The sequence below is a fragment of the Manis javanica genome, chromosome 14 (assembly GCF_040802235.1).
Source record: "Manis javanica isolate MJ-LG chromosome 14, MJ_LKY, whole genome shotgun sequence".
Classification (NCBI taxonomy): domain Eukaryota; kingdom Metazoa; phylum Chordata; class Mammalia; order Pholidota; family Manidae; genus Manis; species Manis javanica.
In genome coordinates this window covers 10,176,765-10,202,228 of record NC_133169.1, presented here as the reverse complement: position 1 = coordinate 10,202,228, position 25,464 = coordinate 10,176,765, and the positions used below count along the sequence as shown (strand labels likewise).

At 46.6% G+C, this 25,464-nt stretch overlaps 2 protein-coding genes across 5 annotated transcripts in view; both read right to left on the bottom strand.

Moving 5' to 3' along the window:
- ARHGEF2 (Rho/Rac guanine nucleotide exchange factor 2) overlaps positions 1 to 17,905 on the bottom strand; it is a 46,128-nt gene extending 28,223 nt beyond the window's left edge. The window contains exons 1-5 of one of the 3 annotated variants that reach the window (XM_017673006.3): positions 17,751 to 17,905; positions 7,792 to 9,133; positions 7,335 to 7,452; positions 2,180 to 2,218; positions 565 to 682 (exon numbers count right to left, since the gene is read on the bottom strand). In XM_017673006.3, coding sequence (XP_017528495.2) covers positions 565 to 628 — 64 coding nt within the window. In that variant the 5' untranslated portion in view covers positions 629 to 682; positions 2,180 to 2,218; positions 7,335 to 7,452; positions 7,792 to 9,133; positions 17,751 to 17,905. The remainder of the gene's footprint in view (positions 1 to 564; positions 683 to 2,179; positions 2,219 to 7,334; positions 7,453 to 7,791; positions 9,134 to 17,750) is intronic. The other 2 variants (XM_073221797.1, XM_073221796.1) reach the window with 2 other exon arrangements.
- A 752-nt stretch (positions 17,906 to 18,657) lies between these two features.
- On the bottom strand, positions 18,658 to 24,903 carry SSR2 (signal sequence receptor subunit 2). 2 transcript variants are annotated; one of them, XM_017673013.3, is made up of 6 exons: positions 24,747 to 24,903; positions 23,918 to 24,072; positions 23,156 to 23,254; positions 22,206 to 22,314; positions 20,306 to 20,383; positions 18,658 to 19,217 (listed from the first exon to the last, which is right to left on the bottom strand). In XM_017673013.3, the coding sequence occupies exons 2-6, from the start codon at positions 24,070 to 24,072 to the stop codon at positions 19,107 to 19,109; spliced, it is 552 nt and encodes a 183-aa protein (XP_017528502.1). In that variant the 5' UTR covers positions 24,747 to 24,903; the 3' UTR covers positions 18,658 to 19,106. The 2 variants fall into 2 exon arrangements, with proteins under 2 accessions (XP_017528502.1, XP_017528500.1); XM_017673011.3 differs by lacking the exon at positions 24,747 to 24,903 and adding an exon at positions 24,564 to 24,705.
- Between the last annotated feature and the right edge of the window lie 561 nt (positions 24,904 to 25,464).

Genomic DNA, 25,464 nt, shown 5'->3' with positions numbered 1-25,464 from the left:
AGGAGAAGGTTCCAGTTAAAGCTAGACAAAGGCGCACAGGGCTGCGTCCCCCACCCCCTCCACCTGGATCAGGTTCCCAAGCTGCAGGTGCTTGTGACGCCATTCCTGAGGGCGGGCAGGCACTGGGAGTAGGGAAGGAGGGCGGGGTCTGAGCCCAGCAGAGCTCAGGGACCTAGGAGCCAGGGGAAGAGAGCACCAGGGTCACGTGGAGAAGGCCTGAGGTCTCAGTTCTGTTCTGGTGCCAGGGAAGACAGAGGTTTCACACTGAGCACCCAATGTCACATCTTGACAACAAGGTACATTGCAGGTGACCGTCCTCCATCTCTGGCGACAGGGAAGCTGGAGAGCTCACTCTGCCCAGTGTCTTCCTTCATTGGGAAGAGAGTCCCAGAATGCCCAGGTCCTGAATTCAGATCTCATCTGTATAAAGGCATTTTGGGTTTTCCAAGGGTGTGTGGTTAACATAACCCAGGATAGCTGGACCCTGAACATCTGGCTCTGAGGAGTGATGGCGACACAGGCGGGGAAGGGACCACCACTGCTCTGCTGCCCACTTTCACTCACCAGCTGGATCTGAGCAGCCAAAGAAGCAATTGATGCCACTCATGGAGACAGACTTGGAAAGCATGCCAGTAGCTGAGTGGTCCAAAGGGCCAGCAGATGGACAACAGGAACCTTGGCCCTAGAATCACGGCAAGAATCCTCACACAAAGGTCAGTCTTCATCCATTTTCCCTCCATGCTCTTTGCTTTCCCAAACCATGGCCCTTTCTCAAGGCCTTCAGGCCTTCCACCCCTCGCCACTACTCATATCTGGAATTTTCCACTTGAAATAGTTGGGAAGTTATTCCTGCTATTTAGTATTCTATCACTCTACTGCAATTCAATAATAGAAAATAGCTTAGAAAAGATTTATCCTAATGCTTTCAGAGATGACAAAATCAAACTTATAGAGGCAAAGTAGGTAATGAAAAAAACAAAACAAAGTCTGGGTTTAAGATAATAGGGAGTAGGAATATTCATAAACCATACATCTAATCATTAGAAAGTAATTTTTTTCTCAAGCTTACATGAATTACAAAAACCGGCCACGTTATCAGGCAAATTTTAACATATTTCAAATAATCTGTATCACAGAGCCCATAGGAAACAACCCAGAAAGTCCAGTAGACTGGATAAAGATTTTGTGATATATTTTAATACATCAAAATATCTTTCAGCAATAAACAAACCACAGCTCACCCAACAATATGGATGAATCTCACAAATATAATGTTGAAAGAATCAAGACACACACAAAAATGTATATATTGCATGATTACATTCATATAAAGATTAAAACAAGCAAAACTAATTGGTACTGTTTAGAAGTGCATATAAAGATGGGTATTTCTATATGGAATATCAATCTTGAAATTCAAGAAAGTAGTCATCTCTGCTCAAGAGAGGATGTGAATGGGAAGGGACTTCTGGGTTCTGGTGATATCCTATTTTTTCTTACCTAGGGTGGTTACACAGCTGTTTGCTTCCTAATTATTCACTACATTGTACATGCAAGTTTTGTATGCCTTCTGTGTGTTATGTTTATTTTAGAAAAAAATTTTTGAAGTTTAAAAAAATCTCTGTAGATGTAGAAATTTTAAAATACTTCCTGGCCAAAGAGGAAATCATAATGGAAATTTAAAGATACTTCATAACAACAGTAATGAAAATACTACAGAACTACAGAATAAAAATGTGGGAGACCGCAAAGTGGTATTTCAAGGATAATTTATAGATTTTAGATGCTTTTATTGAAAAAATTTTTAAACTGAAAATTAATGAGGTATGTTAACTCAAAAGGTTAGAAAAAGAACGGTAGAACCCAAAGAAAACAGAAGGAAAGGTATAATAAAGATAAAAGCAGAAATTGTTGAAGTTGTGAACATAAAATAAGATCAATAAATCCCAAAACTGCGTTTTAGGAATGGGCAAATAAAATAGACACACCTCTGATTAGCGTACTGAAGACAGAGAAGGCACGAATGAAAGTAGGATGAAAAAATAGACCTAACTATAGAGAAAGCAATGATTGGAAAGATAAGAGAATACGGCCTACAATTTAATGCAGTAATTCTGAAAATGCAACAAAGTAGACAAATTCCTTTAAAATATATATATATATTATGTATACAACTTACCAACACTGAATCTAGAAGAAACAGAAAGTCTGAATGGTCCTATTAAAGAAATGGAATCATTAATCTTTCTATAAACAAACAAACAAAAAACCCATAACAGGCCCAAACAGTTTTATAGGCAAGGGGTAGATCTTTCAAGGAATAGATCACTGAGATCTTATACAAAGTCTTTCAAGGAATAGAAAACAAAAACTCTCTCTAAAAAAAAAAAAAAAACTCTCTGACGCTTTGTATAAGGCGAGTTTAACCTTGGTTCTTAACCATACACATAGGCAGTTTGACAAAGGAAAGTTAAGAGCCAATCTCTCTTATGAACATAAGTTTAAAAATCCCAAACAAACTATTAGCAAACTGTCATAGATTTTAAATGGCTACAAATTATTTATAGCTCCTCCCATCAAGCAGGAGCCTATTTCTTCACTCTTTGAATCTGGGCTGGCCTGGGACTTACTATGATGAACAGCATGTGGCAGAAGTGACATTATGTGGTTTGGAGCCTAAGCCTGAAGAAACCTTAAAGCTTCCACTTTTGCCCACTTGGGATGCTATTTCTCTGGGAACAGGCTTAAGCCAGCCTCCTGGAGGGGCCATGTGGACAGAACCAAGGTATCACAGCTGGCAGCCTGTCAAGTGACAGGTATGAATACGGCCTTCATGGCCCATCAGGCCTGTTCAAGCCACCAGACCAGTGCAGCCACATAAGTGAGTCCAGGTGAAATCAGCAGAATACCCAGCTGAGCTCAGTCCAGATCACCCACCCACAGAACTGTGAGGGGCAAAACAAAAACAGAAGTGTTGTTGTTTAAAGCCACTAAGTTTGGGGTTTATTTGTCATGCAGAAATAGATCGTTGATACCATAAATGAAATCCAGAACTTTATAAAAAAGATAATCCATCATGACAAAGTTGGATTTATCCGGAGAATACAAAAGTGCTTCAATAGAAAAATCTTTAAATGTAATTTACCTGATAACATGTTAAAGGAGAAAAAACATAACAATCTCTGTAAAAGCAGAAAAGCAGAGAATAAAATTAAATACCCATTCACTGTGAAACCAAAGCTTTGGTGGTTAGAAATCAAAGGAATCTTCCTTAACCTGATAATAGAGTAACTCTTAAAAATGTACAGGCAAAAAAAAAAAAATCAATGTCAATAGTGAAACACAAGACTTAACTCACTCCAAAATCAGAAACAAGACAAGTATTTCTGTGATCACCATTTCTGTTCAGCAATAAAAGAGCCCCAGCTGCACAGTAGGGCAAGAAAAAGGAAAGGAATAAATATTGGAAAAGAAGAGGCAAAGCTCTTTTAAAGATGATGTAATTGTCTACTTAGAAAAAAACCCACACTTAAATTGTTATAACTACAAAAGAAAAAAAAAAGAGCTCAGCAAGATAAATGACCTATAGCATCACTATGCAAGGATTGATGCAGTTCTATTACTCAAAAATAATTAGAAAATGTAATTTAAATGCAAGAAAACATCTACAATAGCAACAGAAACTATAAGGTACCTAGAAATAAATATAATACAGATTGTCCAGTATGAAGAAAACTAATACTTTATTTAAAGACATATATTTTTTAGAAAGATGCATAATTTTTCTTGGACAGGAAGACTCAATATTAGAAAGATGTCAATTTGTCCTAAATTAATCTTTGAATTCAGTACAATTTCAGTCAAAATCCAAGAGTAATTTTTGGTTTTTAGAAATTGATAAGATGGTTCTATAATTCACATGAAAATGAAGGACCAAAAATAGCTAAGCTAATCTTAAAAATAATAAAGTTGGAGGACTTACACTGCTATATTTTTAAGACTTATAATAAAACTATAATCAAGACAATGTGATGTTGGCATAAGGATAGACATGTAGATCAATGAAACAGAGAATCAGGCCCAGAAATAGACTCACAGAAATATAGTCACTTGGTTTTTCAACAAAGGTACCACAGCAATTCAATGGGGAAAGTAAGTTTTTTTAGTGGAGCAACAGGATATTTACATGGGGAAAATAACCCATAAAACTTTGATTTCTACCATAATAAGGATCTAGATAAATCACAGACCTAAATATGAAAGCTAAAATCATAAAGCTTCTAGAAGAAAACATTGGAGAAAAAAAATCTTCATATTCTTCGAGTAGGCAAAATTTCTTAAAACATGATCAAAAAGCACTAACCATTAAAAATTTAAGTTGCACTTCATCAAAATGAAAAATTCATGCTTATTAAAATACACTATTAAGGTAAAAATGCATGTCAAAGACTGGGAGAGAATACTCACAAAACACATATCTGACAAATGACTCAAATCCAGTTATATAAAGAACTATTAAATAATAGTAAGAAAAGGACAAGCTATTTCAAAAATTGGGCAAAAGACTTGAACAGATATTTCACAAAACAAGATATCCAGATGGCCCATAAGAATATGAAAAAATACCCAACAAAGTCTTTCAACAAGGACATGCAAAATTAAAACCAAAGTGAGATACCACTAAGACATACACCAGAATGGCCAAAATTAAAAACTTGACCAAAGAAGTGTAACATATCTAAGAATAAAACTAATACCCACAAGATCTGTATGGAAAAAAAATGATAAAACTTTATTGAAAGACATTAAATAGAGCAGTATACTATTTTCATGGATAGGAATAAGCAATATTGTAGGTGTCAACTTTCTCTAAATTAATATTTAGATTCAATGGAACTACAGAAATAATCTCAAAGGCTTATAAATGCATGTGTTGTTTCTCTGTTATACTTCAATAAATATGTTTGTTTTTTAAAAATTAAGAAACTTTATTTAGTGACACCACAGGAGAGGGAAAAGAAAAGCCACTTTTTTCCATTTTTGAGAAAAGATCATTGCAACACATATAACAACAAATGATTAGTATTCAGATTATATAAAGAACACATTCAAAACGATAAAGAAAAACTCTTGAAGAACGCAACAGAAAAATGGGCAAAAGACATGAAGAGGCATTTCAAAGAAAAGGAAACACAAATGACCAATACACATTTGAAAAGATGCTCAATTGCATTTGTAGTAAGGATAAAATCAAATTAATACCACAATAGTATTTATAACCACTAGGATGCAAAACTCAGAGGTCTAATGACTCCAAATGTTGGAAAGGATGTGGATCAATTGCAAGTCTTACATACTGCTGATGAAAGTGGAAAAAATTTGCCATTATCTTGTAAAAATGAACATGTGTGCACTCTATGTCCTAACAATTCCACTCCAAGGTATATATACCCTGGAGAAATTCTTGCAAATGTACACCAGGAGATGGATAAAATGATGTTCAAACTGATACATTTCGTAAAAACAAAGAATGGAAATGATCCAAATGTCCATTAACAGAAAAATGGGATGAAAATGAATGAACTATAAATGTTTGCAACACATGGATAAAAATTAGAAACAATGTTGAATGAAAATTCGTTACAGAAAATTTTGTACAATATAACATTTTTTAAAACTCAGAAACAACAGAAAAGAAATATTAGGTAGCACATATATTTGTGTTAAAACTATAAAAATGTAAATGAATGATAAAGACAATTAAAAATGGTGACTATCTCTGATGGGAAGGCAAGGGAATAAAAGAGGAAGACATAAGCAAAGTTAAGTGCATTGGTGATGTTTTTTGACTTGAGAAGGGCAGTTGATTTATTGGACCTAATTTTGAAATATATATTGTATTTAAAACACAAAGGGGAAAATACAGCAGAGCACATTAGCAACTCTGGCAAATTGGAAGGCACAGGTCCCATTTAAGGACATCTGAATCTTAAAAAGTGTAAGCTCCATAATGGCTGAAGAAAACACATTTTGGAGCTAGACTTGGGGACCATCAGTCTGCAAACTTCAGTCTAGCTTAATGACTCTGACTTTTGGTCTGTGGACTGTGGTGGAATATTTATACTTGCTACTGCAGGAAGAAACAAAAAAACTGGAATGTATAGACAAGGAGAAATTAAGAGCAAGTGCTTAAAGATTGGAAGGAGAGAGGAGAGGATGCAGAGCAGGAAGCCATGCAAAGAGTAAAAAAACACTAGGGAAAAGGGGGAAAGAAGAGAACAATACCAAGAAAGGGGAGGAGATGTGGGGAGGAGGGGGGAAAGGGGGAAGAGAGGGAAAGAAGTACAAAGGAATGGAAGGGAGGAGAGGAACAAGAAACTGCTGTTTCTGCGTTCATCCTGTGTCTCAGCCTCCGTACCGTACTGGGCACTGCACCACCTTTTTTCCATCTAATACTCATGACTGTAAATGATAGTTTGTGTTACCCTCATGTGTGGAAGGATGAACTAAATTGTTCAGCTGGTAAATGAAGGATCCAGAAGTCAGCCTGACTGCCCAGCCCTGTTCTTCCTGCCATCCTGCATGGCCGCAGTGGGAGAGAAGACGTGCAGAGGTGCTGATGGAGAAGAGTGGGTGATGGGCTTGGCACGCCTGGCCAGCAGGAGGATGAGCCACAGGAGAGGCAACCTGGTCACCAGCAGGGAGACATTCCCATGTCCTCGGGTTCCTTAGCTGGCCGACCCAGTGCTGTCTCTAAAGCTCTCTCCTGCATCCTCAATGGTCCTTATAAGGGTCCCAGTTTGAGATCCCCCAGTTACGTTCCCTTAAACCAGAAGGCTGGGCAATCTCTACATCCTTTCTCATTTGATAACCCATGATTATTTTATTAGAGAACTATTGCCTTTCAGGGTACCAGTTACCTAGTTTCAACTCACAAATAATAAGTTCAGTTCCAAATCTGACAAATGTGGGGTTCACAGAAAGAGGTGGTTGTTAACAACTAGGGGCACAGGGGCCTTTTAATGAGAGAGGAACAGAGATACCCACATCAACACAGACACACAGAAACGGACAGGCAAGAACAGAGAGTCTTAGAGAAAGAGACAGAGGCAGGATACAAGCGCGGAGGAGAGAGCATAGAGACCCAGGGAAGCCGACAGAGGGGCACAGACAACAGATTCAGATTCGCTCAGGGGGAGGGAGAGCGACGCCTGAGCACGGAGACACCCAGCACCTGGCAGAACAGAAGAGGCACAGGGTGGTGGCGGGACAGGCAAGGGGGCAGGAGAGCGGAAGGAAGGCGGTGGCCTCCGTGGGGGTTTGTGCATCCATACCACATGGGAGGGTTGGCCGCCTTGGTGCTGCAATTCCAGAAAAGTGTCCAGTTCCTCTTGGCTCTGCAGTAATAGGGCCTCTTGGGGGCCCACGCATCCTGATGCCTGCCGTTTGCTCCTGAAACACACATTGCCACCACTGCCCTCTGTATCCAGTGGCTAGTAACGGGCACCAGGGAGGAACACCGCCTCAGCCCAGCCCTGCTGCTGGTCCCAGCCCGGCCCTTCCTGTTGCCCAGTCCCAAACTGGCCTCCCTTTGGGGCTCTCCTTTGGCAAAGCTGCAGAGCTGGCTGCAGGCAAGGGTGGCCCCTGCTGGTCAGAGGGCAGTACTGCCCTCCACAAGGAAGGCCGGTCCAAGGGGAGGCAAAGGGCAAGCTGGATTCTCACTTTTTGCCTGGTTTCTGATACCCACCTTTGCCCTTACTCAGCTAAATGGTAGGCGCAGGATTCCCTTACCTCTCTAACCAAGGGGCCTTTAGTGCCTGATAGTGAAAGGTGACACTTGGCAGGCCCTGAGGTACAGTTGGCACCACACAGTGGGTACCCAGGGCATCTCTGCCTTCGACCAGCAGCTCCTAGGAAGGTGCCATGAGCCCTGAGGGCAAGACTTCTCACCTGAGTTCCCACCCAAGCCATTCAGGGGCAAGGTGCAGGGTTGCCTCTCCCCTCCCTGAGCCCAGCCAGCCCTGCCCAGGAGCTAGAGAAGGTTGGTGTACTCACCTGAGCTAAGGGAATCTGTCGAAGGGGACCACCGTCAAAGCAGAGGGACAGTGCCCTTTCATGGCTAGCAGGCCCTCACAATGACCACTCATACTAAACTCCTCACACTGACCCCGGGCTGCCTCTTTCTGACTTCCTCTGTGTTTGGGGAAGTGGTCAGGGATTTTCCAGGAGATGGGGAAGAAATGGGTCTCTCTCTTCCCTCTGCCAATCATAGGCAGACTTCTGAGCAAGGGTGGCTACTCCCCGACTTCCGGGCAGTGCTCTGCTGTCCACACATCTTGGCGCTGCCTCAGCCTGGAGCCGGCAGGTAGGTGGCAATCTGGGAAAGGGGCGGGTTCAATGCCCTAACCCCCAGAACACCTGTCGAGAAACCTCCCAAAGTTCTCTGGGCCTCAGTTTCCTCATCTGTAAAATGAGACTGGGCCATATGACCCGCAATGGGGAGCTGGCCCTACACCATTGTGTAATTCTGTGAAACCCAAAGTAGGAGGTGGAGGCGGTCAGGCCCAAATGTCCTGCTACTCACCTGATTCTAACTCCCCCACCCTATGCCCGCCCCCTCCTGCCCCTGAGACCAGGGAGAGAGGAGGAGCTGGGATCACTAAGGAGAGTCACATTTCCAGAAGCGGCGTCCATCCCCCCCAGGGGCCCACAGTGGACCTGGGTTCTGATTCTCCATGGAAGGGATGAGAAGCCCAGGTCTCTTCAACTCCTATCATTCCTTTCCAAGCACTTTCTTCTAGGTCTAGGACTTGAAAGAAAGGGGGACAGGCAGTCCCCTGGGGGTTTACCTGCTCAGTGGATCCTGGAGCTCCCTACCTGGCCCCCAGCTATGTCTTTTGAATGGGTCGTAGGTATGGTTATGGGTGCGGAAAGCCCTGGACCTTCGGAGGGGCACAGCGTAGGAGCCATCTCCCTCTGTCCTTATCCCCCCATCCTCTTCTTCCTCCGGCTGCGATCCAGTCTCCACCACAGATAGGCAGCGGCGAGGAGCGTATCCCTGGGGCACCAGGTCTCCACCTGTGAGGAACACCTCTGGAATGTCTCTGTTCATGGGAGGCACGCACGGGCCAGTCTGAGTCAAGAAGACAGAGAAGGGTGAGTTCCAGAACTCTGGAACCCTGAAACCAGAAAAGTGTTGTAGGCTGCCAGGCCTAGAGCATCTAGACACCCTCCCTTTCCTGGGGCCCAGCACTGGAGAACGGCTGGCTCGAGGTCACACCAGGAATTAACTGCAGAGCCAAGGCTAGAACTCAGGTTTTCTGACTCCCTGTCTAGTGCTCTTTCCAATGCATCCGCACACTGTTATTCACTCATTCACTCAGTATTATTCCATTTACTGAGCACATTCATGGTGGAAAACCAAGCTGAGCTAAGAGAAAAAGATATTGTTCCTGTTTCGAGGAACTCAGTCTAGTGAGCTTGTACGCATGTGTGTGCACATGGACAAAAGCATAGCTCACAAATGACTGACTGGCCAGAGAATGACAAATGCCACAGGAGAAGTTTCAATAAAAGGCTTTGTGTTGTCACAGGAACGGGTGCATATAACCAGTTGGAGGACTCAACCAGGGAAACAGAAGGAAGTAAATAGTCTGGGAGATGGACCTGAAGGGGTGGAGTGGATAGGATCTAGCTACATTTAGAGAGGGAAGGAGTCTAGGCAGATAATGCAGGCAGGAGAAGAGGTGCGTGAGTGGAAGTATGATGGTGTCTTCCCTCTAAGACTTCCGTCACAGGGGAGTAAGAGAGCCATTGTGACCTCTCCCTGTGGTGCAGAGAGAAGGGCTCCAGCATCAAAATTCCTTCTCTCTCTCTCCCAAGTGGGTCTGGTTCTCACTGCCCAACACTCCTGGCTGCCATCAGGGCTTGCCTGGGTGTGTTTCAGAGTTAAGAACCCTCAGGAATTCTTAAACTGAAAAGATAAGCCCCATTCCAGAAAGAAGTACCAAATACCAGAGTACCATGGTGGTGGAGGGGCAGAAGGGGACTCACGGGTGCTGCATACCTGTGTCCGCCTCACTCGCAGGCCCCGTCTCTGTAGACCCTCTGCTAGAATGAGTCTCCCAGGCTCCCCTTCTCCAGGACCACCCCCAGCTACTAGGATGTTGGGAGTACCCAGCAGGACCGGAAGCAGTGAGTCAGAATCCTCCTCCTCCCAGGCTTTCTGGGAGGGTGTCAAGCCTTCCCCAAGTTATCTTACTTCCCCCCACACCCAAAGTCCAGATAGTTGGAAATTTGTTCCTTCAAACTACTTTTCCCTCTCTCATTGCAACCTGTGTCCTGCCCCCTTCCACCCGGAACCACAAAGGAGCTTGTGCCTGTGAGGACTGCACACCAGTGTACTTCAGGGAAGGAGGAAATGAGTGCTTAGGTCTCTGCAGAGGGCATTCTGCTGTCCTGCTGGGGGCTCTAAGGACAGGACAGGAGAGGCCTAAGAAACTGGTGCAGGCCCTGTGTTTGCTCATACTCATCACGTCTGGAAGCCACCTAGCGGGACCCCTCAGTCAGCCACAGGGAGAGACAGGCTGAGGGCCTTTGATGTGCTGGCTATAAATGGATTGGGCAGGTCTGCAGGGAGCAGGACAGGGCCTGAGGGCCAGTGGTCTCCAAGGCTGGGACTTGGCGGTGGGGAGAGGGGGACTGACAAAAAGTATTGTGAGAAGCTGAAAGGAGAGAAGAGTAGGAGCTGGGGGTGCTCATGAGGAAAAGAGGAACCGAGACTGGGAACAGGACAGGAACTAAGGGGTACTGTAAGTATCTTGGGTCTGGCACTCAGTGACCCCACAAAAGAGGAAAAATGACTTGAGCTACACCCTGGTACCTGCTGCTGTCTGCTGTTCCTGCCCAGTTCTGGCTGCAGAGCTGGATTTGACAAGATGAATGAAATGTAGTGAACCGAAACCCCTTCCTTTGGCTGCATTCTGGAGATGCCACCTGCTGGAGACGGTACCCTGCTACCCTGGCTGGGTGGATGACCTCTCTGATCCTGAGAACTCTCCGTACTCCAGCTCAGACCAGCTGCAATCCGACATCTTCTCAAATATCTGCCCTTTTTCTAGCATCTTTGTCTCTGCCCTCTGCAAATGGAACCCATGGGGCTTCCATCTCCCTCAATCTTCATTCCATTTCTCAGAACATTTTTTCCTGTTTTCTAAACTCCACCCCTCCATGCTACAACATCAATACTTAACGCTTCTATCCTTCAAAGAGATGAAGTTTAGCAAGGCTTCCTCAATCCCCTCCCAGAGATATTCCCTCTTCCACATTCTGAAATGCAAGCTGAGGTGCATGGTCAGGTTTTCTTCCTTGTTGCTCCTTCCATTAGCTCTCTGCCAGCCCCCACCCATCTTTCCCAAGCCTCCTGAGTGCAGGAAATGGTGCAGGGGAGCGGCCAGGGCTGGGTCTCACACAATGGCTTTATTTAGCTCCCAAATGAGATCACATCATGTCACATCACTGCTTCCACCGAGCAGAGGGATAGGAGATACTGAAATGGGTCTGGGATCAGACTCTGCTTGAGATGGGGGCAGGGGAGGAAAGCAAGAAGGGGCTCTAAGAAGTTATTTCGCTTATCTTCCTGCCTCTGGATCGGATGGTTTCCCCACCAACACAGACCATCAGATTCTCCTGCCCCCCTCCTCTGAGTGTGTAACTTCCAGCGACTACACTAGCCATCAGGAATTTGTAGACACTACTCGGTGCTGAGATGGGAGGCACATCATATTTTAACAGAAAGAGACATTTGTTATTCAAAACTCAGAGACTACAGTGGCTTTGAAGTCTGTCAGATTTGTTAGCTCTGCCACTTTCATAAGCCGCATGACCTTGGGAGCTTGCTTAATGTTTCTGAGCTTCAAGATCACCTGTAAAATGGGAATGATACCTTGTAAGGATGCTGAGAGATTTAATGACAACGTATGAAATGCAACTAACATTGTGCTGGCACATATTAGGTCCTTAATAAATGCTATCCTTCTTGTTTATTATTTAGAGCAGCAGGGCATAAGAAATGGAGAGCAGGATGGAATGGAAGGCCCCAGACAGAAACAGAAATAGGCATTTCATGATGGCTACTGCACTGTTCTCTCTTAAAAGAGAGAGGGAAAGAATAAGTGACCCATGCTGACACACAACTGTGATTGGGACTAATTATAAACAACTTCTGACAGAGGAGAATACCCGTGACCAGAGCAAGAAGGACCAGTAAAACATGGCTTTTCTGTCCCATGGAGCTCTGATGAACCCTGACAAAGGTGTCCTCTTCAAAGAGAAGGCGGGGACAGGGTGGCCTCTGGAATTTTAAAGCAAGGGTTGGAAAACTACAGCCTATGGGCCAAATCTGTCCTGCTATCGTTTTTAAATGGTTGAAAAAAATCAGAAGATACTTTGTGACACACAAAAAATTATATGAAACTCAAATTTCAGCGTTCATAAATAGTTTCTTTGGAACACAGCCATGCTCATCCATTTACATATGGTCTAGGGCTGTTTTTTGCATTACGACAGCAAAATCGGTAGTTGCGACAGAGACCATATGGCTCGCAAAGCCTGAAATATTTATTATCTGGGTTTTTACAGGAAAAGTTTGCAGACTCTGATTTAGAGCAACTGGGTCTCCAAATCTCAGGCAGGAGGACAAAGAGATCAAAGTGAGACACTGAGGTGCACTCTATACCAACCAGGCGTTCTGCCAGGTGCTTGGGGGAGCAGGGCCTTTGAAGACCCCAACGAACCCATTTCCTAAAGAGCATCTGAAGCCTACAGGAGGAGAGTTAATGCCTAATGAGTGCCTCCGTCATGGGTGGGATTTTCACAGCCACTTCATGAAATACGTTCTTTCACGTATGGAGAAAAGGCAGCCCAGAGAGGTAAAGGAGTTTGTTCAAGGTCACGGAGCTGTAGGAGGAGGAGCTCAGTTTTCAAAGCAGATCCATCCCACCATAGAGCCGAGTTCTTTTCTGAAACTAAAAGACAAGCTCCCAAAGACAGCTTGTGGCTGGCTGGTTTTGGAAGAAATCTGGTATTATTGTTACTCACCCCCACCTCCCATGCCCCCCTCCTCCCAGCCAAAGAAAGGAAGCAGCTTCCAAAAGATATTAGACGTAGGCTCTAAAGAAGTTAAATTTGTCCTTTCTACTCCCTGTTATCTCAGAAATCTGAATGAGGTGATGGGGACAGGTGGGGCTCTGCCTATGTTTGCTGCCAGCAAACACTGGGGGTGGGCACTGCAGCCACACAGCCCCACACGGCAGACTGCAAGCAGTGCTGGTGGGCCCTTCCACAGCCTGGGGGGCTTTCTGGGTCTGGCTCTGGGGTCCTAAGTCTCCTGAAGGGGGGCAGTAATAGGGAAGACCCAAAGAACCAGATAATAAAGAATGGGGAGGAAGGAAGAGGCCAGATGGCATGGTCTACTGGCTTCTCTTCCTTGTCTCCTAGCCCTGGGGGGACAGAGTCATAGAAAACCCTTTGATGGTTCAAAATTTAACCCACCTGCTTCTTCTCCCATGGAAAGTAAATCATTAATCCAACAGTGTTCTGCAGAGAGGACTAAAGCAGGACTTCTCTTAGCCTCAGATAGAGAAGGCCCTAGACATCAGTTTCTTCCCACCCCTGCTCCCCAGATACTCCATTCTGTCGCAGGTCATAGCACCCAAATCTCTAATACCTCCCCGCCTCGCCTGACTTGGCTGCGTTGCGCTCTATTTCTCAATGTGAGACACATGAGATTTTGCTATGTGCTGACCACTGGTGTCCTGGAACTCACTCTCCTTCTCTGGCTGTCCTGTCAAGTGCACGATGTAGTATCACGATTCCAAAAATCAAAGGAAAGGCAAGGGGTTTATGTACAGGATCCTGTCATTCAGCAAACATTCTTGTAGCACCTATTAGGTATTGGGCACAGAGAAGGGGACTCACAAGGGTCTATGCACAAATACAGTAGTAGGGCAGGGGTACCATGCCTTAGTGGGACAGGGATAAGTACAGGCAAGAGCCTCTGCCCAAATCAGCTTCAAGTTGACTTCTGAGTAGCACCCACCTGCCTCTGGAGCTCATGGGGCAGAGTTATCAATTTTATTATTAGTATTTAACTCTTAACTCCAGAGGTTCAAAGCTAGAGAGTCAGGCATCCCCAGCCCCTTAATCTAACATCACCTACTAAATCAGTGAATCAGGCATCTCAAACCCCCACCCTAAATCACCTCTACCTATTTGATATCTGAGGCTTACGAATCAGTCAGGAATCTTGCTGCTTTGGGCTTCCAAGTGTAACCACTTTCTTTTTAAAAAAAACTGATTTGCAGACTGAACACAGGGACCCCAACCTCTTCCATTCTCCTGGACCTGTATGTTTGTTCTACACGAGGCTTGTTGGGATCCAGAATAGCCCCTGACATGTGGCAACTAGGGAGGAGAGGGGCAAAGTCAATCAGGGCAAAGTCAATCAGCCCTCTTCTACCTCCTGCCAGTTCCTTGGCATGCACTCTGGGTGCTGTGCCAGAAGGGTGGGGCCAGAGAGGGTCTGAGGTTCAGAGAGAGACACCTGAGAAGACTTTGGCCACTGAGTCCCAGGGAATTAAACCATCAGATCTCAGGGGACAGCTAAAGGAAGTGGGTAGAGTAGGATCCCTGAACTGATGGCTAGGGTAATCTGGAATCTGGAAGTCTCTGGCTCTCAGGCATGAGTTGGTGGCCCTTTCAATCTCACAATTAATGCCCAAGGATAAAGGGAACAATGTCAGGCACTAGAGGAAGGGATCCTGGATAAATTATCATCTCTAGGTTTTAAAATCACAGAACCATCCTTCCTGTCCATAATTCCTAAGAAAAAGAGACCAAAAAACCCAAAATGAACTTTCGTGTCTGAACTTGAATCTGGCCCTCAGTTCTATAATTTACCTCTTAACTGACAAGGGTTAGTTATTTAAATTTTCCAAACCTCATCTTTACTGGAGTGATGTCAATTAACCCCATAAGACTGTGAAGATTAAGAACATATATAAAGGGTTTAGCATCACTTGTCACACAAGTAGTAAGTGTTAATTAACTGTTGGCAATGACTGTGATTCCCTATTCGTACATACACCACATAGTGCTCCCTAATGAAAAATGGGAGCTGAATGCAGGAGGCTGGTGGGGAAGCTATGACTTGCTCTGCCTTCCTGGAGTGCTGAGGGGTTCTGGAAGAGCTCTGCTTCCAGCGGAATGGCCATTCATGGGGTAAGAGCCCGGGGAAGAGGGGAACTCACCTGGCCTGGGAGATACACCAAAGATGGGGGACCTGTTCCTGCCCTCAGCTGGGGACTTCAATTTAGCAAAAAGTCCTGCTTCACGCAGCCTCTCTAAGAATCCAGTCCAGCACCGTAGTGGAGGTGTCTTTCAGTCCTTTTAAAGGAACTACTCATGGTCCAGAAGTTTGCATAGGAGACGGGGGACTCATTACAGTCCAGACCAGCTGCCTCTTCAACTACCCTAGCCCTTCCGCTCCCCGCCCTACTTCAAACATCCTAGACAGTCCTGGGCCCAGGCCTTTAACCCCTTGGGTGCCATTGCTGGGCCTGAGGATTCTGGGGTCCCCCTGTCCTCAGCATTCCTTGAACAAACGGCAGCCACTGGATTCAGGCTCCTGGGGAAACAGGTTCAGGAAGCCAAGCTGGGGTCACTCTGCAGAGAGAGTATGTGAGAACCTGACATCCCAGGGAAACCCCCGCCTCCATCCAGAGAGGGTAGGGTAGATGTGAGGAAGGGAGGAAGAGGACCTCTCTGGGAAAGGTCCCCAGCTGGAAATGTACTCAACAGCAAGGTCCTACTGGGGTCGGGCAGGTCCTTGGCCCTCTCTCAAACTGGGCTTCAAAATTGCTTGTTGGTCCCTTTAAGAGGCAGGTTACAGAAGGGGGAGGAGGAAAGACTATTTTCTGTGATGAAAGTACAGGGAGGGGCGATGACAAGGGCAGCTACAGCTGAGGGCCTGGAACAGGGTGACCAGAGGCTCAGCATTCATGACTCCCGGCTTGTTGTGGATACGGGCACAGGCTCTCTGACCCAGGCCCCACCCCTCCCTGATAACAGCTCCTGGGGGCTCTGACTCACCCTCACTGCTTCCCTGAGGCAGAGGACATGCAGGCAGACACTGGACCTCCTGAGTATGTGTAAACAGTGGAACATAAATGCCAGCCAATAGTAGTTAATAAATATGCTAGCTGCCCCTTGGCTAAGGTATTAAATGCATATTAGAGGAGGTGATCCATGGTCTGTCCTTGCTTTAAAACTCTTACGGTAGGTGCGAGGAAGGTGGCAGCTGCTGCAGACATGGGAACTGTGTGCCCTTTCCTGCCTGGCCAGGCTCCAACCACAGGATGAGTGACAGTGGCCATTCTCACTTTGGAAGAACCCAGGAGCAACACCTGCCTCATTTTGCTGGTGCAGTGCCCTCAGAAATGCTCTAATGAAACAATCTTGTGATTATCCAGATGCAGACGCAGGATCTGAGACGGGGTGTGATGGCCCTGAGGTCGCGCGGCCAGGGAGTAGCAGAGCTGGGGCAAGGACCCACTGCTGCTTCCAGCACGCTGAGCTGATCTCAGGGGATGACGCCTTGGTAACCTGGCATCCTGCCACCGAGCTGCTGTATTACTTGAGCTTCTCGTAAACTCTTATTCCCATGGACTTTCTTCGGTAAGAGTCGCAAGTACGTGAAGGGGGTGGAAATCTAGGTAGTTGGTTCCTCCTGGCACTGGGGCTGGGTGTGTGAGTGGGCAGGTGCCAGCTGTAAGCCTGGACGATGTGGGAGGGATAGCAGGCTGGTTTCCAGGGTGGTAAGGATCTGGTACATGTTGTCAGCTGGGTTACTATCTGTTTTGCCTTTTGGGGAGGAGCCCCTCAGTTTTGGAAGCCAATCTCCAGGACAGATATAAACAGGACCAGTGCTTGCCCTCTCTCCTGCAGACCTGCAGACAGTCTCGAGGCCGGGGGCACGGCTGCCTAGGGTGGCTGGCATTAGAGCACAAACGTGCCGTCCACTGCTCATCCTCCCATTAAATTACCCCAGGAAGTTAAGAGGGCTCAACCCTAAAGCCAACGATTCCAGCTAAGTTTTCCTGTCTAGATATTAGAGCCTCTTGTATTCTCCAGTTCCACTACTCGAGGGAGGCTCAAATTCCATCCTGACTCCAAGGAAGCCGAGCTCTCCAGAGATGAAGGATCTGGCTTTAGCCTTTTTTCTAAGTGTTTGTGACATTGCCTGCCCAATGCTTCTCCTGTCATCTCTGTCAGGCCTGGGTTCCCCCATCTCCTTCTTCATAACAAGGGCCAGGATGCAAAGTGCAGAGCTCTGCAAGGCAAGGTACAGATCGCCCCAGCTTTTGGGAAAGGAGTGCCTCCCAGAGTTCAGACTGAGGAAGAACTCTCCCATCACCTAGCAGGTTAGGAAGCTTACCCTGTCCTCTAAACCTGTCACCTGTTTTCAGTGACTATGCAGAGGGAGATAACGTGTTCCGCCCTCCAAAGACTAACACATCACAGCCCTAGTGAGCACGAGGATACTCACCGCGCTAGTTCCCTTTTCCCTCTCTGCACTTGTTTTCAACCGCAAACTTCTGACCCAGTGCTTCCCCCCATTCTCCTGAGCCAGTCCCAGGTCTCCACCGGGAACACAATGAACGAAGGCAAATATATCCTCCTCGCCCTCTGACCTGGCCAGTCCTGGGGCATCCGAGCTGCAGCCCCTGCAAGAGGGATGTGAGCTGGTGGAGGGCTACTCCATTTGCAGCTTCCCGTTGTCTCCATGTCCTTTTCATCCTTCCTGGGGCCCAGAGGCTCTGACTGCTGGGTGAAGGAAAGGTTAACCCGGTTAGGCAGCACCCCCAACTCCAACAGAATTTAAACTGGGAAACTTGGTGGCAGGAACAAAGCGGGTGTTTGTTGGGTTTCCCTCCTGCCTGGGTGGCCGTTCTCGGACCACGGCATTCCTGGGTTGGACAGAGTCCGCCCAGAGTGGCTTCCTTCCACTGCTGCAGCAGCAGAAACCACTGCCTTGCCATAGGCTGCGCGCAGGGCACAACGAAGGCATCCAGGCGTTTCTGCCTGGCAGGAGTGCAAAGCAGAGGCATTAGAAATAAACTCAAGCTGTTGAGATCACAATGTTGCTCATGTGAAACCTTTGTAAGATTGTGTATCAGTGATACCTTAATTAAGAAAAAAATTAAATTACAAATAAATAAAATTAATTCAAGCTCAAGAAAAGCCAGTTCTTAAACAGAGGAAGGGCTAGAACCAGGAATAGCAGAGCTTTTCAGCAAGTCAGTAAATAAACCAGATCAGAATGTCTCCTGGGGCATGGGAACAGCTGCTGATCTGAAGACCGTCTTTCTGCATCCCGTGTCCTCTAGCTGTGGACAGGAGCGCACAGGCAAGGCTCAGGGAAACAGGTGGTGACTGGTGAGAACAGAAAGGGAAGTGAGGGATGGTAGCGAAAGGGGGCAACTATCTCTGTGGGAACAGGACCCTCAACCCCTATGGCAGAGGTGAGAACTCAGGAGCTGGGGTGCTCAGCACCTGAGCTCCAAAAGCAACATGAGCCCACCCAGGTGATGGGACCAGTGAGTGTGGCATTAATTTTATTAGAAAATCTCATTTGGTAAGCACTTCCCTAACCCAGAACAGAGACTAGATAGCCTCCAAGAGTCCCACAGCTTTCATTTTTATCTTCCACCCTCCTCTGAGGGGAGGGCAGGGGCTGAGGGGGTGTCAGGCGGTCTCTGACTGCCCCCTCCCGGACCTCTGGGGGAGTTCACGTTGCCAGCAGGATACTCCACGGCACCTCAGCGGCGCACCAGAGGGCCCTCTAGGCTCAAGGCTGCTGCCAACGGCGTTCCTGTTTGTATGGCTCTCGCGGCCTCCTGGGCCTGGTCCTCTGCGCCGGGTCAGAGCAGGCCAGGACACAGGAGAAGGTGGCCAAGGGCAAAGGGAGAAGAGACTGCATTTGAGACACCCTTTGGAGTCTGGAAAGCACCTGGATTTCTCGGGAAGGGCGGCTGTGGAAGCCCGGCTCAGTTCTTCTTGGCTTTGGGCGTGTCGTACTTCCTCTTGCTGGAGTACCACAGCAGCAGGGGGATGCCGATGGAGGGAAGGGTCATGACCCCGAAGGCGGCCCAGTCCAGCTGTGGAAGACAACAAAGCCGTGCTTAGCGGTCTGGATTCGGGCACAGGAGAGGATCAGGAAGGAGGAAGTCCAGTGAGAAAGGGGCAGGCCAGCGGAACCTGGGTGGGAAGCTTCCTCTCTGACCACTCCTGACACAGAACGGCTCTCTGAAGACCACTCTATCTCACAAGCTGGGAAGCCAAAGGCTCACCTGACCCAAGCCAGACTGGGAGGGAAGTTTCTCCCTTCCAGACAGTCTTTGAGGAGGAGATGCCCAGATGTAGCCCTGACAGTCAAGCCTCCCGTGACCTAACCCCTCCGGCCCCCTCTCTCCTCTGCCCCACACTCTGCCCTCCGACCTTGCTAAACTTCTTGTGCTTCCTGGACTACACTTCATTTTTTCTCACTTCTGAGCCACTCCCTCTTCTTAGGGTGCCTGCCTTTCCTTACCTCCTCTTTGACTGGTTAAACTTCACCTCGTCCAGAAAGCCCTCCGTGACTCTCAAGGACCAGGTTAGCTGGTCCTGCTGTGTGCCACCCCCTCGGCACCTTGTGTAGGACCTCTTAGCACTTTCCCCCGCTGACTTGCTCTGAGTCCTCTATGAGCTGCTAAGATCTTTAATGGAAGGAACTGTGTCTCACTGACCACTGTTCTCCCGAAGCAAAGCACAGAACTGAGCACACAACGGGGAACTTCATAATCATTCACCAAATGGATGAATAAATGAATTTCCTCATCAAAAAAGTCTCTCCTAGACTGGACCACAGCAAAGTTCCCACTGAATCTTCCAGATGCTCTATAACTCTTTTGAATCCAGGCAGATACTCTTTTAAACCTCAAAATAGACTCAGGACTCCAAGACAGGGCTCTACTCAAGGCTGAGTAGAGAAAAAGGGCAGCTTTTTGATTCCAGCAATTGTGAGCTCACAGCCCAAAATCTCTAATCATGAGTAAGTCTAGGCATCTGATGGCTGTCTGATGGTATCAGACACCAAAAAACCGATATGACAAGAACCAACTACACAAATATCCTGGGACCAGAGGCCCCAGAACCAAAAGGGCGTTCTCGTCCCAGGGAAACGGCGAGAGAACACAGCGAGGCTTACGAAGTGGGGGGAGAATCGCCTGTCAAACTCCCGCTGAGCCAGGATGCCTCCCTGTCCAGGTGCACTGGTAAAGCCGATCTGAAAAGAAGAAAAGGGCATTAAGGCAAGTCTCCAATCCCTCCTCTTCTGAGAAAGGGCAGTCCCAGCCAATCCAGTTCTAAGCAGCAGAATCTGAGTTCCCCAAGGCCTAAGAGGGCTTCAGGATGAGGAAAAGCTTTTGAACTAGTCTGAGTTGATGATTCCATGCATTGTGAAGATGAGGAAATTAGGAGCCAGGAGGCCTAAGAAACACATGATGAGTATTTAGCAAACAAGGCAGGCCAGGTATGTGGCTGATATTAAAATCAAACCCTTCTAGCATAGCCTCAGACTCTGGGAAGAGTTGCTCAGCACCGCTGGCTCTTCTTCAGGGCCAGGCGTGTAATGGAATGACATGCCCTTATCATTTCCCTGACCCTCAAGTGGAAATACTTCTTTGACATGAGCCACAAAAGAAATCATGAGAAAGATTCTGAAAAGTATAAAAATCCTACCTAAATGTACATTACTCAGGGCGGGGAGGGGATTGCTGAGTCTGGCCCAAATTCCTTTGTCTTGAGGTGGCGGCCAAGTGTTTGGAGCACACTGCACACAACTTTGTTCTAAAGTGGCAGCTGAGCCTTTGATTTTTGTGTTTTTTAACCTATCAAGTACCAGGTAGAAGCAAAGAATCCTACAGTTGGTTCTGAAAACAGAAATGACACAGATGTGAAAATATAACTAGGATTCCAAGAATATGGTTCCATGTGGTTTATAAATAACAGAAAATTCAGAAAGTACAATGAATGTTAGAGAATCTTAGATTTCTTTTAGTTCTATGGGTGACTCTGTTCAGTCCCCTCCCTACGGTACACTAAGTAGCCTACAGCCCACTTGTATGGTCCTGTCAGAGGCCTTTATAAATTCGTGACCCAAGCTTTTTGAGGGCTGGGACAGTGTCTTAATCTTCTTGGTCTTCACTAGAGCCTAGCACACTGCAGGGGCTCAATCAATGTTTGCTGACCTTTACACCGGCCAATCAAAAGACTGTTTACTACTGAGTTTCTATCAGTAATAGAAAACAGAAATCTAAGACAGAGTCCCTGGCCTCAAGTTTGTAATAATCTGGGAGATGGGGTGAGGGATAGACCTACACATAAGAAAAAGAACTACTGAAGACAGTAAATAATTAAATGTTCAAGGGACATAGACTCTAAGAGCTATAAAAGTTTGGATGCAGTGAATGAATGTTTATTGAAACAATGAGGAAAGAGCAGTCATATAAGCAGAAAACAGAAACAAGGAGATGCAGCTCCAAGGTGGGGCTTGAGACGGGGAGGAGCATACTCCAAACACAGAACAGAGGCCAAGTGTGAGAGGAGGAGGGAGGAGCCTGGCCTCACCAGGATGCAGGGTCTTGGTGGAGAGTGGGAGAGAAAGCTGGAGAGGCAGAGAAGAGCTAGAGACCCAAGGGCATGCGAGGAGTAGCAGAAAAGCTCGACCTTGATGTGATACGCAGGAGCGTACTAAGGAAATACACAGAAACAGTGGAGGCTGGGTGTCATCTGACAGCAGCACAGAAAACAGATTAGAAGGGCAAGGACGGCAGGAAACTGGGCAACAAATGACACATTCCAGAGAAGTAGAAGGAATGAAGAGGAAGTGAAGGCTGTGGCCCTCTCCACTCCCTCTCCATCCACTTCAATAGCGTTACTCTGGGACCTCACAGTTTGAAACATACTTCCTCCCTTAGGACAATATCCTATGTTTCTGGTCCTTCTTATCTTCCTCAGAATTTAGTGGCTGCTTTGGAACTTTTCTGCAAGGTTTTCAAAGGCAGGCAGATCTGAACCCCATCCAGCTACAGGTTTGGGCAACTCACCACAACGGGCCCATCCTCCTGGGCCAGGTAAGTAATAGTTGCTGAGGTGAAGTTGAAATAACCAGCCTTGAGAGGGCGCAGGACCACAGTGTGGGAGACGTTGCTAGCGCTGGCCCAAGAGTTAAGGAAGGGAAAAAGAGGAAACTAAAGTTGTAAAAACCTTTCAACTTATAGACTACGTGCACCATTCACAAGAAGAACTGACAACATGTGGTGATTTCAGACCTAGGATATACTCTGCAATAAAAATTACAGACTGTTTTTGAAGTCTAAAGTCTGGTATAATCTGATGTCTTCCTAGCCAAGTTTGAAAGGGGTCTATGATGTACTCAATATTGAGTTTATTGAGTTGAATTCAGCATCAAGGCTTTTGAAGTAAACTTTCAAAGCACCTGTTAGGGCTGAAAAATTAGTCACTTCAGCTCACAGAAAATTTTTCACTGATGACAACTGAAGGAAGTTCTTGAAAACACAAAACAAAAATAAGAACTACACAAAGAGAACCTTTACCCTCACCAGAAAATCTAAATATACTTTAATTCATAAGGGGGGAAAAAATCTACTTCAGAACCCTCAGGAGGTAACTGGTAGATCCAAGAGCCTCACTGAATAAGAGTCTTTGAAAGGTCACTGGGTCCTGCGCACTAACATCCCACCAAATTTCTTTTGCACGTTTAACATCCTCGCCCGGCCACAAACATCTAAAGCGTCTACATCTTTTCAGAATAGTACATTTTCACGGCTTATAACATGGACTTCAGGAACTTCCTTCTTCAGATATACCCTAAGGCACGTTCACATAACTTTCACCAGTTTTTCTTGCTTCATCTCATCCAGAGAGCTGACAGAAGAATGGCCATGCACACCCAGACCGTCTGGAGTGACGCTGCTGCTTTGCTGACAACATTCCCTCCAACACCAGCCTTTACCACCCACTGTCAAGAGGATACGGGGCAATCCGGTCCCATTTGACATTGAGCATTCCAGAAACAATGCCAAAGTCTTCTGGAGGGAAGGAGTCATCAGATAATTCCACATCTAATGCAGCACTAGGATGGAGGAAATAAAAAAGGCTAGTAAGCAATGGGTATAAAATTAAAGCAATCCACAAATCTAACTGCATGTCCTAAAATGTCAGAACTACAAGATAGATACAGCAACTTGGGTCTGCTGCACTGAAGAATCCAGGTCAAGGACTGGATTCTATGGCTCAGAAGCACAAATACTCCAGTATCTAGGAAGGAATAGACCCAAATCCATTTTTTCCCCAATTTATTCTCATGTGTGTGTGTTTAAGGAGGGGAAGAAGAGAAAGATGTATATCGAAGAGAAAATTAAGGGGAATAAAAGTCAAGAAAGGCAACCGAAATGCTTACAGGCTAATGCAAGAAAGGAAGCTGAAACTTTATACCCCTGGGGTAACAAGGGATCATACATTTTCTGCCTTCTCATCTTCCTCTCCCTGTTTCACCACAGTTCTTGCTCCTTCCCCACTCTGAAACTCTTACAACCCAAAAAAGTGGAAGATGGTTTCTTGTAGCTTAGGTAAGAATGTCCTCCTTTCCCCAAAGTAGGTCCAGCAGTATATTCATTCACCATGATGTCTGTTGCTGGAATTCTCCCAAAGTTCAATCACTACTGGTCCCTATTCCCAGGTGGAAAATCTAAGAATCCTAAAAAGGGCCCCACCTGTAGCTCCAGGACCTCCTTACCTTGAGCCAACATTGTAGATGTTGTACTGTAAGGTTAGGTCTCGGCCCTCGACAGCATATCTGTTTAGCAGTGATTTAGAGGCCAAAAGCCTGGCTCCTTCCTCTGCTTGAGTGACAGCAAACAGAGCCAACAACACAAATGCCAGCAACCTCATCTTTGGAGAAAAGAAGCAGAGTGAGCTGTCAACCCAAGCATTTAAAAATCACCAAAATCTTCCTGATAATCCTCCCTGAAAAGTCTATCAAATCTTTGGATGGTATGAAAGCAGAGAAGTCTATCGACCACCAGAGCTGACCCTTGTGCGAGACTCCCCTGACATCTCTCCCTTCAGCCCTCGGAAATCGGTGTCAGCACCAACATATCCAGGGGCCTTTCCAGTCAGGGGTCCGGGATGTTCCCCAACTAGTGGGGCCTTCCGAGAGGGCGCCCTGTGGTCAGAAGAGGGCTTTCCTAGAAGTGCCCGATCTCAGACCTGGAGCAGCGTCCTCGCTTCCCTCACACGAGTCCCCCACGGCGGCGGCCCTCCCGCTACTCCTCTCCTCCTCCACCCAGCTCCCCTCGGATCCCACCGCGCGCCCGCGGGTCTTCCCCCACGACGCTGTATCCCACTCTCCACCCTTCCACCGCGATCCCATTCATTCTCACCCTTGACATCCTCCTGGGTCCCTCCGAGGGCTCAGTCCGCTCTGCCCGCTTCCCCTCTCTTCCCCAGATTACACATCCTCCCGCCTGCACGCCCTTTCCCCTTCCCTGCCCTTCCTAAGCTAAATCTTGGCCTCTGGGTGATGCATGGATATGAGACTCTCCCCTCAGAGCCTGGGGACTCACCGTGCGCACCCCAAAAGCTTTTCGGGGGTCCACCAGACCGGAAGAGAACGTCAGCACCCGAAAGACCGGAAATAACCTGTGGCCGGAAACCTTGGTGCTCCACCCGATGCCTTCTGGGAGTTATAGTTCTGGGCCAAGCCCCACCTTTCCCTTTGTAGTGCCAGCCAGCGTAGGCGATCCGAGCGCTCTTAAAACAATCCTGTGTGTACATCCTCCACACTTTTCTTATTTGTCCTCTTCAGTGGCTTTTCAAGCTGTCTTGCCCTTACTGTGGCCAGCCCTGATTAGGTGGTTTGCGAAACTGGCCGTCCTAGGGATTTGGATCATCTTTCTAGAATGTCTAGTGAAGGGTGTAGCTAGGAATTAGAGAAAAGCTATTTCTTTCAGGGCTACCCGCATTCATTCTATTCCCAGGCGAGAAACTTAGTCATCCCAACATCCAGTAAGTCTCCAAACCCTGAGCTTTATTTAGAAGCCCTTTGAGGGCCAAAAGTAAATCCTTTCTTATCCGTTCCTACCAGAACCGCCTTGATTCATACTCGTTACTACGTGATGTTTTTACTGCAGTAATCTCCCTACCTTAGGTTTTTCCCTGCACTTTTCAATCAGCTACCAGACGAACTTCCCCAAACAGTATTTTGAGCAGTAGCTTCTAGGTTCAAAGGAAGGACTGTGAAATTAGACAGTCATGGATTAAGTCTCAGTTCTGTCACTAGTT